Here is a 10622-nt window from a genome sequence, read left to right as displayed (position 1 = left end):
CAAATTAAAAAAACGGGCTGCGGCGGGCTATGATATGATATTTTATTTATAGCCCCCATACACAAGTGTTTCAGGGCGTGACGAGGCAAGGGGGGTACAAGGGAGGATAAAACAACAGTCTTACTAGGCCCAGTGGCATTGAGAACACGCAAGTGCAGAGGAAAGGGAAGGGGGAAGTGCAAGGGGCAGGGGAGGGGTGGAAAGTGCTGAACATGAGATAAAACAACAACAGGTAGTGCGGCAGCAGGTGGTAAGTGCAAGAATTAAGCACAGACAAAGGGTGAATAATAAGTGCAGATAAAGGGACTGTAGGGTTTCAGATACAGACCCAAGTGCAGGGGTTGCCAAGGGGAAGTGCAGGTAGGCAGCTGGTGGGCAGGGATCCGGGGCAGAATTCAGGGGGTAGCCAGACAAAGATCAGAAGGGGAGAGTAAGAGAGAAGGCAGAAGCAAAGAGGATGGTGTTGAGATGCTTCCGGAACCGAAGATGGTTCTCCTCAAGTTTCAGAGAGGCAGGGAGGATGTTCCAGAGGGAGGCCCGAGCCAAAGAAAGAGATCTACCACCAAATCGTTGCATGGAGAAACAACTGACCCTGAGGGAGTTGGAGCTGAAGGAACGAAGAGCTTGAGTAGGAAGGTATTTCCAAAGGGACAGTTGAAGGTATTGCAGACCCAGGCCCCAGAAGGCCTTGTGGACGATGCAGAGGGTCTTGAACTTAATCCTCGCAGCCACTGGGAGCCAGTGTAGAGATTTCAGGGCTGGAGGGGTACGATCCCTGGGCTTGAGGCCAAGGACAAGTCTTGCAGTCCTGTTCTGAATTAGTTGCAGAGGGCGGTTGTAGTAGCAGGCAGACTTAGAAAGAGGCTATTGCAGTAGTCTAGCTTAGAGAGTACCAGAGCTCTAGAGACAGTGAGCTTCTGGAGGAAGGAGAGGAAAGAAAGAATACCTCTGAGGAAAGCGTGGATTCGAAGATGAATCCAAGGATTTTAGCCTCACAGGTGGGAGCAGGTAGAGGGCCAAGGGAGGCCGGCCAGAGAGTGACAGGAAAGGGACTTGCAGGAGTGCCGATGAGGAGTATCTCGGTCTTACTGGCATTAAGGCAGAGGTCATTGGAGACGCTGGATTGCAGACAGACAGGGAAGAGGAGGCAGAGGTGAGCCTGAGAGCGAGTTGAATGTCATCAGCATAGTACTGAAATTTTGAGCAGAGAGCAGCAATGCGGTGGGCGAGAGGTGCCAAGTATTGGTTGAAAAGCCAGGGAGAGAGGTTAGACCCCTGGGGAACACCACAGGTGAGGAGTGAGATAGAGGAAAGGAAGGACCCAAGTTGGACCTGGGAGGGTAAGTTGGAGAGGAAAGAGGTCAGCCAGACCAGGGCCTGATCAGCGATACCCAGGTTATCACGGCGGCGGTTGAGCAGGATGGCATGGTTGACCATGTCAAAGGCAGAAGAGAGATCGAGTAGGATGAGGACAGAGGGGAGATTAGAATCCAGGTTGGAGAGCAGGTCTTCAAGGCTGCTCTGAAGCCAGACTGGTGGTCATGGAGACAACCAACAGAATCAGTGTGGAGGTTAAGCTAGGAGATGGCCAGCTTTTCCAAGAGTTTGCCCATGAAAGGAGTGATAGAGATCGGGCGATAGTTAGTTGGGCAGGAGGTGTCAGCTGTAGGTTTCTTGAGAAGAGGGTGCACAAGAGAGTGCTTTAGGAGGAAGGGGAAGGTTACAGTGGTGAAGAGGTTGGCCAGAGCAGGAGCGAGGGTGTCAATATGGACCTTGTTGGTTTTGTACAAACAGAGAAGAACCTGTTTTGACGAGACTTTTTCATGGATCAGACTTGTCTAGAGATCTCATCAGGGGAGACCAGAGGAAAGGAAGAGAAAGAGGGAGGAGAGGCGGATGCAGGGGGGCCTGAGGTAGCAGAGGGAGAAGTGGGACGAGGTAGAGAGGGCAAGAGGGTGGACAGGATGTCCTGGGTTTTAGAGATTAAGTTAGAAGCCAGGGCTGTGCAGGGGGCCTGGGAGGGGGCAGGGGAAGTAGAGACTGCGGAAGGATTGACCAGCTCCTTGCAGATTTTATAGAGTTCGGACGAGTTGTTAGATGCTGCAGATACACGGGCTTGGCTGTGGGCTCTCTTCTTAGTGCGGACAGAGAGCCGGTATTGCCTTTGGAGCAGGCGACATGCCAGTTTGTCAGAGGATGCACAAGAAGCCTGCCATTTCCTCTCAGCCACCCTACACTTGTGTTTAATGGTGACGAGGTCAGAGTTGTACCAAGAGTTGCATTTGGCTTTGGGTTTCAAACGGATCCTCATGACAGGGGCAAGAACATGAAGAGTATCAGAGATAGCAGAGTGGAGCATGGAAGGGACTGTGTCAGGATGAGAGTCAGCTAGAGGTGGCATAGGGGGAGAGAAAGTGGCAGCGAAAGCGGCAGCGAAAGCCTCAACCGACACGCTTCATGGGCCAGATGACCGAGAAGGTAGGTGGCAGTGCTGGAGCTGGCTTGGCCTGCGGGGTAGAAAGGGTGAGGTGGGAGGAAAGGGGAAAGAAATTGCTCCAGGAGAGAGGAGTGATGAGAGGGTTAGAGAGGGGGAGGTCAGGGGAGATGAGAACATCAAGAGTGTGCCATGCAGAGTGAGTCGGGCCAGAGGGAAGAATAGAAAGAGAGAGAGAGTCACAGAGGTCGCGAAAAAGTCCAGAGGAGGGACAGGAAGCATCCAGGTGGATATTGAGATCTTCCAGGAGGAGGAGTTGAGTGGTCGAGTCCAGGAGGGAGGAGGAGAGGTCAGCCCACTCGGAGCGGAAAGAGGTAGTCTGACCAGGTGGCCGATAGTAGCAATAGTAAAAGAGTGTGCCCGGGAGAGAGAAAGCCTGCAGACAAGGCATTCGAAGGATCTCTGCATGAGAGCGGGAAGATCCACACTCCTGCAACGCACTCCGAGATACAAAGATGTTGGCTTAAGTAGCGAGCTCACTCAGTTCTGGCAACATAGCCCAAAGAGATTTTGCGCTAACAGAGAGATTAAATGTCTCTGAGAATTAGGGAGAGGTAGTCTGGCTCGCCAGTGGTACAATTCAAGCTGCTACCACTGCAGTCCAGGGCTCCAAGCTAAATCTGCAATATTGATATGGACAGCGTCCCTCACAGTCCTCGTCTAGCCGTAGCCTTGCCGTAGACTGCCAAGACAGCAGACACCTCCGCGAACGCCCTGCGTTAGAGCTCCTCACGCTGCAGGTGTAGACACAGTAGATAGACTCCCAGGAACAAAGTAGCAGTCTCCACTGCCAAGACTACAGACACCTCGCACACACCTCCACCATAACATAGTGCACAAAAGAGTCTGATTTTTTTTTACCATTGAGAAAATGTGGTTCCTTACATGATATTGTGATAAAAACCTAGTTGCTCCATTCTGTAATATCTAAGCATTTGCTCCATGTGTAAATTTGTGGAAATGTTAATCTGTCTCCAGATCGAATACCTGTCAGATCCGGGTGTCAGGTGCATCCATAACAGAGGACTTTGTTGCGTTCTGTTAATTTAACTTTGTGCGCTCTACTAGTTTGGAATATTTACACCTTGGACCAGGCTGGGAGGACAGGAAGGAGAGAATTTTCAGCAGAAGCAGCCTTGCTGTATAAATGATTGATAGATTATTTTGTAATCTCGTGCGCAGGTCACCGTGCTCTGTGTTTCGTGCCGTTTGATGTGCGTGCCAACTTGCCGATTAGAGTAACCCGTGCTTCCACTCCATAGAGTAACCCGTGCTTCCAGTCCATAAATGCTGTAGGTCCATTTTCAAAATAGTTCCTCCCCTGCATCGACTTCTTTCTGGGTTTTTTTCTGGAGCGAACGAGGACTTCGTGGATCTGTTCCCAGGTCTTTTAAAGAAACTATAAACTCTGTGACGCGTGAAGATTCGGCCCAGTGGTAACATTTCTCCCCCTGACATAAGGTTGGACGCAAACTCAAGGGCTCTGGAGGAGCCCCAGCCACGCCAACTGAGATTGGGAATTATTTTTTATGAACAGCTAGTCGCTTGATACATTATGATTTCCCCCCTGTTATAAATTAAGAGTTTCTATTCGGCGCAGTCACCTTATAAAAACGGGCCGTATGTCTCAGTTTCCTTATCTAAAATAAGTGGGCATTGATTAAAGCTGCCCCTCGCCTATATTAGACCTCTGTAATCCCGGGTGGGAAGTGTTTGCCAGTGGATGGCCCCTTGAATCATGTGTCTGGCGGACAGGTCGTGTCTTTGTTTGATAGTTTGAAGTGGCCATTGGTGTTTTGGTTGGTGGGTGGGGGAGCAGGCCTTGTTTGAGCGTGCACCTTCAGGGATGTGTATTGACACGGGCCCAGCCACCCCATCCGCGCCTCACACAAAGACAATGTTATTGGAGGGGGATGTGTATTTGTCTGCGGCCCCTGGGTGCTCTCGCACCCCCAGCATCCCTCCAGAGGAAGTCCTGATAATGGTGTCTGGGCGGGTTTGGCCGTCACCTCCCCGGCCCCTTGCAGTCTGCGCCCCGCAGGGTGGGCTTCGCACCTGCCGCCTTTGATCACCTGGCGGTCTATCCGCCCCGCCTACCGCCATAAAGGGTCCCAGGAGGGCAGGCGGCCTCAAAACAAAGCTGCACCTCCAGGGAGTGGAACTTGGACAGTGTAGAACAGCAGCGGGGACAGGAAGGAAACGAGTCCGTCCGTGCCTGGACCCTGGGGCCTGGGATGAGCAGGATGCCCGCAGACATGGGGGGCCTGGGATGTATTCAAGGCCGCGGTGACTTCTACTCACACCGCGGGAGCAGCAGCGCCCCCAGCGGGCCCCACGGGAACCTCCAGAACGCCTTTTCGGCAGGTAAGAGCCGTCAATAATGCTTCCTTTCCCTCTACTGCATGTCAGCCTACCCATGCCCACCCCCCTTCCCCCAGAGCCCCTCATCCATCCCTCCGGTGTCCTCACAGTGCTCCTCAACTCCCCGGCCCCTCGCCTCCACAATCCCTCATCTCCCAGTATCTTTCATCCCGGCCTTCCTCCACCCTTCATTCCAGAGCCCGTTACCTCTCGAAATGTTCACCTCACCACTGTCTCCAACCCTTGCATAACTGAGCATCCCTTCGGTCCCCCGCCCTCAACCCCAGCAGTGCCCCCTTCTCCATGGCAGGTCACCAGCCGCGGGCCAGGGCTCTCCCTGGGTAACCTCCCCCTCGCCATGCCAGTCCCCCAGCCGTGGGACTCTCGCCATGCCAGGGCACTATTTGGGGGCCTCCCCCTCACTATGCCAGCTAATTATCTGGTTGCCTCACCCTCGCCATGCCAGGCCACTAGTTGGGGGGCCTCCCCCTCACCATGCCAGGCCTCTGCCGCATGATGGGAACTTTTATCGTAGCATTTCTCTCCAATCAGAGTCAGAGAACGAAGCGCGTTGCTGTTAATTAACCTTGTAACTGAGCTCTGATGTGCCTATATGAAGAACGCTATCGGGATTGCAAATCCCAGCGAAGCTTGACATTCAGATTATAAATATTGCCAGGTGAAATCATAACTGGGCTGGTGGGATATTGGGTGCACACAGCTGCTGCCCCCCATAACAGACCGCCCACGGTCTCGCTGACAGGGACCCTGCGATGTATGCGACGCTTCTGGTCGCCTCTTAAACTATCGACGGTTTTTAATTCGCACGGAGGGTGTTGTGGGGGGTGCAGGTGGGCGGTTTAGCAAAGTACCTGTGACTTGTGTGACGCCCCTGCATTAGCCAGGATATAACGCCTAGACTGGTGTCACTTCCTTTAGGCAAAATACCGCAGTGGGCGGGGGAGGGAGCGTCGGTAAGTATATGTTTATGTGGGCGGGGGAAAAGTAGGTTCACATCCGTTAGACGAAGTTTCAGATAAAACCGGTGCTTCCAAGTTAATGTTCGCCTGCAATATTTTATATGATATGATCGTTTATTTATATAGCGCCTATACGCAATGTTTCAAAGCGCTACATTTCAGACACCTGCGCACGATTTCACGAGTATCTGCCACCACCCGAGGACTTTCTCCTTGGGAAGATATACTGTGAGAAATGACTCTTTATTACAGAAATCTGCCACAGGGGGCCTGACAAGAAATGTATTAGGATAAACTATTCCCCAAATCCTGCAGACTGTCGCGCTTCCGGTGGTTGGCGTTTGGAAGTATTGGCTAGTTAGATTGCTCAGTGTGTTAACAGCATGCTGCATCTGCTGGTCAATAGTAGTATCCGATGTTTGATGTGCAAGACTGAGGTTAAGCGCTATATAAACACTATCTTTATTTGGAAAAAATACACCGCAAGGATATCATGGCAAGCGAGGAAACTGTGAGCAGAAACTCACGATAGCCAGTAAAAAGTGCATCTCCTAGGCCATGTTAACTCCTTTCTTTGCCAACAACGTCGCAATAAAGGATTTCGCCCCAAAATGCAGTTTCGTAGCTGGCCCACTCGTGACACAGGTGTCGGTGCTTTTGAAACAACTTTCAAAGTAACATCGACTTTTTAAGTAGTGCTCATCGAAAACGGAACTGCGTGGGAGCTTTAATCACAGGAGCCGTTACCACGAAATGAAAGATACATATTATATTGCTCTCGGAAGGGTAAAATGCGGAGTCAGGGCGGTTATGATTTGAACCCACGACCCGTATGTTACATACGCACCCATCTCTTAAACTTTAGAATTATTGTGCAAGCCAATACATGTGTTCTATTAAGTTTTCCAGTGTGTGAAAGTAAGTGTATGCATTTCGCCTGTTTCTATGTCAGGGTCATTATTAGCATGCATTATTTCTTTCTACTTCTAGCGTTTATCTGACTCCGAGGCCTTTGCAGAACGAGTCCGAATACTATTAATATTGCGTCTCTTCTTTTGCAGTAGGAGGTTGTGAAGAGTCCAGCGGCGCCAGCAGCGCCCTCCAGGACTATGCGCCCCCTGGAGGCAGCCCGCAGCAGCTACAGCGTCCGCCGGCCCAGCAGGCGCCCCGCCGCCAGCGAGCACAGACCCCGCCGCCGCCCCAGCAGCAGCAGCCCCAGCAGCAGCAGCAGCAGCAGGGCCCGCTCGCGTCGGTTTCCTACCGCAGGAAGAGGACGAGCTTCTCCCCGGCCCAGCTCCAGGCGCTGGAGCTCGTCTTCAGCAGCAACGGCTACCCGGACATCCACCTGCGGGAGGAGCTGGCCGCCCTCACCTTGCTGCCGGAGTCCAGGATCCAGGTGAGACCCGTGGATAGGCCGGCTGGGCGCATGGTACTGTTCACACATGTCACCTCGGGGCTTGGTCTGCAGCCGTCCGCCTGAGTGGCTCTCGAATACTCGGGGCTGCTGTTTGGGCCCTCACTAGTAAGGGAAGCGGTTTCGCCCAGATCTCATTGCACAGATTTTTTAAATATATATATATATTCACACACACACACACAACGTGGCTTGCAAACACCAGGAGTAGCTGGGAAATGAACCTCAAAACAACTTGTACATAATGGTGACCATTCTTATTTGACAATCCGATTGTAAAAATAAAAAAGCAACAATGATAAATAGATGGTGTACAGAGGAGGGATACCAATTGTACGTTGCAGTAAAGCATGGTTAGGTTTTAAAGAGGAGCCTGGGAAGTAGATCCTGGTAGGTACGGGCATATGCACGTAAGGGGAGTGTATACGGGGTAGCCAGGTTTTCTGGTCAAGTTATCCAAATAGTACATTTTTTGGGAGGACAGACTTTAGTGGGGTCGTTTTTAGAGTTCTCTGAACCTTTCGGGATTGCATTTTTCTTAACTGCATTTGGAGCTGAAGATCTGTGCTGGGGAAAAACCTCAGCGGCCATACCATGGAAAAGTGTAGCGGGTCTAAGCAAGTGGGGAAAAAAGGCCCCAGTAGACCTTCAAACCAAGATGTTGGCAGGATACAAATAAGTCTGTAATTCTATTGTGAGCGAGGCCCATAGTAGATTAGACGCCTACTTAACGCGTTATCGCACACATATTGAACAGAGACTGCCAGAAAAAGATAATATGTAATTAGTAAAAAATTCCACTGCATGGGTCCAAAGATATAACTGGGTTGTTAATATGGGTTTCTCCAAATGAGTGCATTGATCTCATCCCGCTGAAGAGTATGTAAAGGTCATGTGTGTTAAGACACGTGGACCCTTTAGGAGCCCGAGTCCACCCGCCTCTGGGCCGTTCTGCAACGTTCCCCCTTCAGCATTCCTCCGTTAGCTTTTATTTGCACATGTCTTGCTTCTTTTTCTGACACCTTTGCTTGTGTCCAACCCAGGTCTATTTTATGCAATGAGTTTGGTGTTAGTTTAGGTTTCCGCCTCTGATAATGAACCACGTGGCCGCCATATGACAAGATGGCTCCTTGCTGATATGAGATTCAGCCCTGAGCCAATGAACCACGTGGCCTCTATATGACAAGATGGCGCCTTGCTGATATGAGATTCAGCCCTGAGCCAATGAACCACGTGGCCTCTATATGACAAGATGGCGCCTTGCTGATATGAGATTCAGCCCTGAGCCAATGAACCACGTGGCCTCTATATGACAAGATGGCTCCTTGCTGATATGAGATTCAGCCCTGAGCCAATGGGCCTTACTTACTGTGCATATATTCGGCAGCCCCAATGTGGGTAAATCCATGTGTTTTGGTATTTTACTCTGCTCACTCTATTTTTTCTTCTTTTTTTTCTTAAGGTCTGGTTCCAGAATAGGCGTGCCAAGTCCCGCCGTTATAAATCAAATCCACCCAGAAGCCCGGGCACGATGGAGCATGGGCTGGGCAACAGCGGTGGCCAATCCAAGTACACGTACTGGCCAATGCCCCCGCAGCATATGGCGGTGGGTGCCCACATGACGCAGCAGCCTGATCTTGCCCATCACTCTCCTGGTGCAGCGTCTCCCACCAGCAGCTCCTGCATCGGTTCCCATCCCATGCACCCCTTGCAGCATGGGCGCCCCGAGCAGCAATACCCGCAAGAGATGCTTCATCTGCCCTCCAATGGCAGGCACGATGCCCAGCACCATTATAAAGGTGTGGCCTACATCTTTGATTTTCAGAACAATGTTGTCGACACACGCAAACCGCAACAGGACACATCTTCGCAAAATTGCCTGATTGTGGAGTACGACAACTTCCCACCCAACAAAACCATGGGGCCGGAGATGAATGTCAAGATCCCCCCGCTGCCCCTCGCCGCCGAAGCCGAGGGCAGCAGCACAGCCCTCTATGTGGGCATGTCTGATTTCCAGCAGCCGGGCCACTACGGGCAGTACTCGCCAGGGTCCGATAGTGGCACCAGTGAGCGCTTTTCAGAGTCCGGCTCCGAATGGTAGGATAACCATCTCCAGCCTTGGGACCAGATAGAGTCTCTGTTGAATTCACATGAACTTGAAATCAATCTTTTAGCTTGGCACGAGCATCTCTCAATATGGGTGCATGAAAAAAGGGTAGCGCCTGCTTTGAAAGTAAATTATCTTCCATCTGCTCAATGACCATAGAATTCTCTCCATTAGACAAGTCCATTCGAAGTATGACGCTCATTTGGCTGCTCAGTCTCCAGCAGCCAATCAAATTGATTACTTAGGCACGTTCCTCTTTGTTTTTTTCTAATTTGTTTTTTTAACCGAAGTAGATGCTTGTGGTGTGGAGAGATTGTAGCTATGTGGCACGATGGCCACCACACATACACACACACACAGCTAACGAGGCTGTCACTTCTTGCAAGCTATTGTGTGCACAATGAGTTACCGCATGTCCTCAGGCCGCACACCCAGCGTATGTACATATTCCTGTCCTTAAGGCGGATGGAATGGTGTCTTCTGAGCGCAAGACCCACACATACTCGATTGCTTTGTCATTTGCCGTGGGCAGCCTGTTTTTCTCAAACGTCGTCCCCAAGTTAAGGATTGTGACGAACCGTACACAATACACAGTACGTTTTCAAACCACGTGCTGTATGTTCCGGGAGTCTTTTTTCCCCCTTTGTGCAATATGAATGTTTTTTGAGATTTTTTTTTCTTAATCTGCCATCGCCTGGTGCTACAAACACTTTACGAGGCTGAGGTGCTTATGTTCTAAGCCCTTAAAATGGGATAGCGGTAATTTAGAAGAAACATGGGGTGTTTTTTGTTTTTTTTAGATTTTTTTTAAAAAAAATTTACAAATATGTTAAATGTTAAAGATCATCTTTTTTCCCATTTGTCGGCTGATTTTTGTTTTAGTGTAGACATCTTGGCCCACAAGAGGGAGGCAATCGTGCTCTTGGAAGATGCTTACACCACGTGTAATGACACTTGAGTGTGTACATTATTTGAATTCTTTTTATGTACTATACTTTCTTTTATTGAATAAAAGTTACAAAAGCAACTTCTTGGTTTCAAACGAATTGAATAACAAAAGAGCGCCCCCTCAGTTTAGGAAAGACTATGCCTTTAAAAACATGTTTTATGGTGTGGCTAAGCAGTACCACTTGGCCTTCATTGCAGAGCACCGCCTTACGCTTGTGCATGAACAGCGGTGAACTCAGGGCATTTTCTAGTTGTGGAAAATTCCACGGAAACCTAGAGACCTCCCAGTATCACGTGCCATTTTTTTACTCCATGAAC

The 10622-nt window shown here is 50.4% G+C and overlaps 1 protein-coding gene across 1 annotated transcript; it reads left to right on the top strand.

The window, feature by feature from the left end:
- The first annotated feature begins 3036 nt into the window (after positions 1–3036).
- MIXL1 (Mix paired-like homeobox) lies at positions 3037–10381 on the top strand. The gene is made up of 3 exons (XM_069607241.1): positions 3037–4858; positions 6897–7231; positions 8712–10381. The coding sequence occupies exons 1-3, from the start codon at positions 4729–4731 to the stop codon at positions 9348–9350; spliced, it is 1104 nt and encodes a 367-aa protein (XP_069463342.1). The 5' UTR covers positions 3037–4728; the 3' UTR covers positions 9351–10381.
- The last annotated feature ends 241 nt before the right edge of the window (positions 10382–10622 follow it).

Source organism: Ambystoma mexicanum, chromosome 4q, assembly GCF_040938575.1.
Source record: "Ambystoma mexicanum isolate Mex_15411 chromosome 4q, UKY_AmexF1_1, whole genome shotgun sequence".
In the NCBI taxonomy this organism is placed as follows: domain Eukaryota; kingdom Metazoa; phylum Chordata; class Amphibia; order Caudata; family Ambystomatidae; genus Ambystoma; species Ambystoma mexicanum.
Note: the sequence above shows the minus strand (reverse complement) of the source record. Positions and strands in the feature narration are given on the sequence as shown.

Bases quoted from the DNA above. Each gene is read 5' to 3' on its own strand.
- MIXL1 (XM_069607241.1), top strand. From the start codon at position 4,729: ATGAGCAGGATGCCCGCAGACATGGGGGGCCTGGGATGTATTCAAGGC. The intron at 4,859-6,896 runs GTAAGAGCCGTC...CTTCTTTTGCAG, and splicing joins CCAGAACGCCTTTTCGGCAG to TAGGAGGTTGTGAAGAGTCC. The intron at 7,232-8,711 runs GTGAGACCCGTG...TTTTTTCTTAAG, and splicing joins TGCCGGAGTCCAGGATCCAG to GTCTGGTTCCAGAATAGGCG.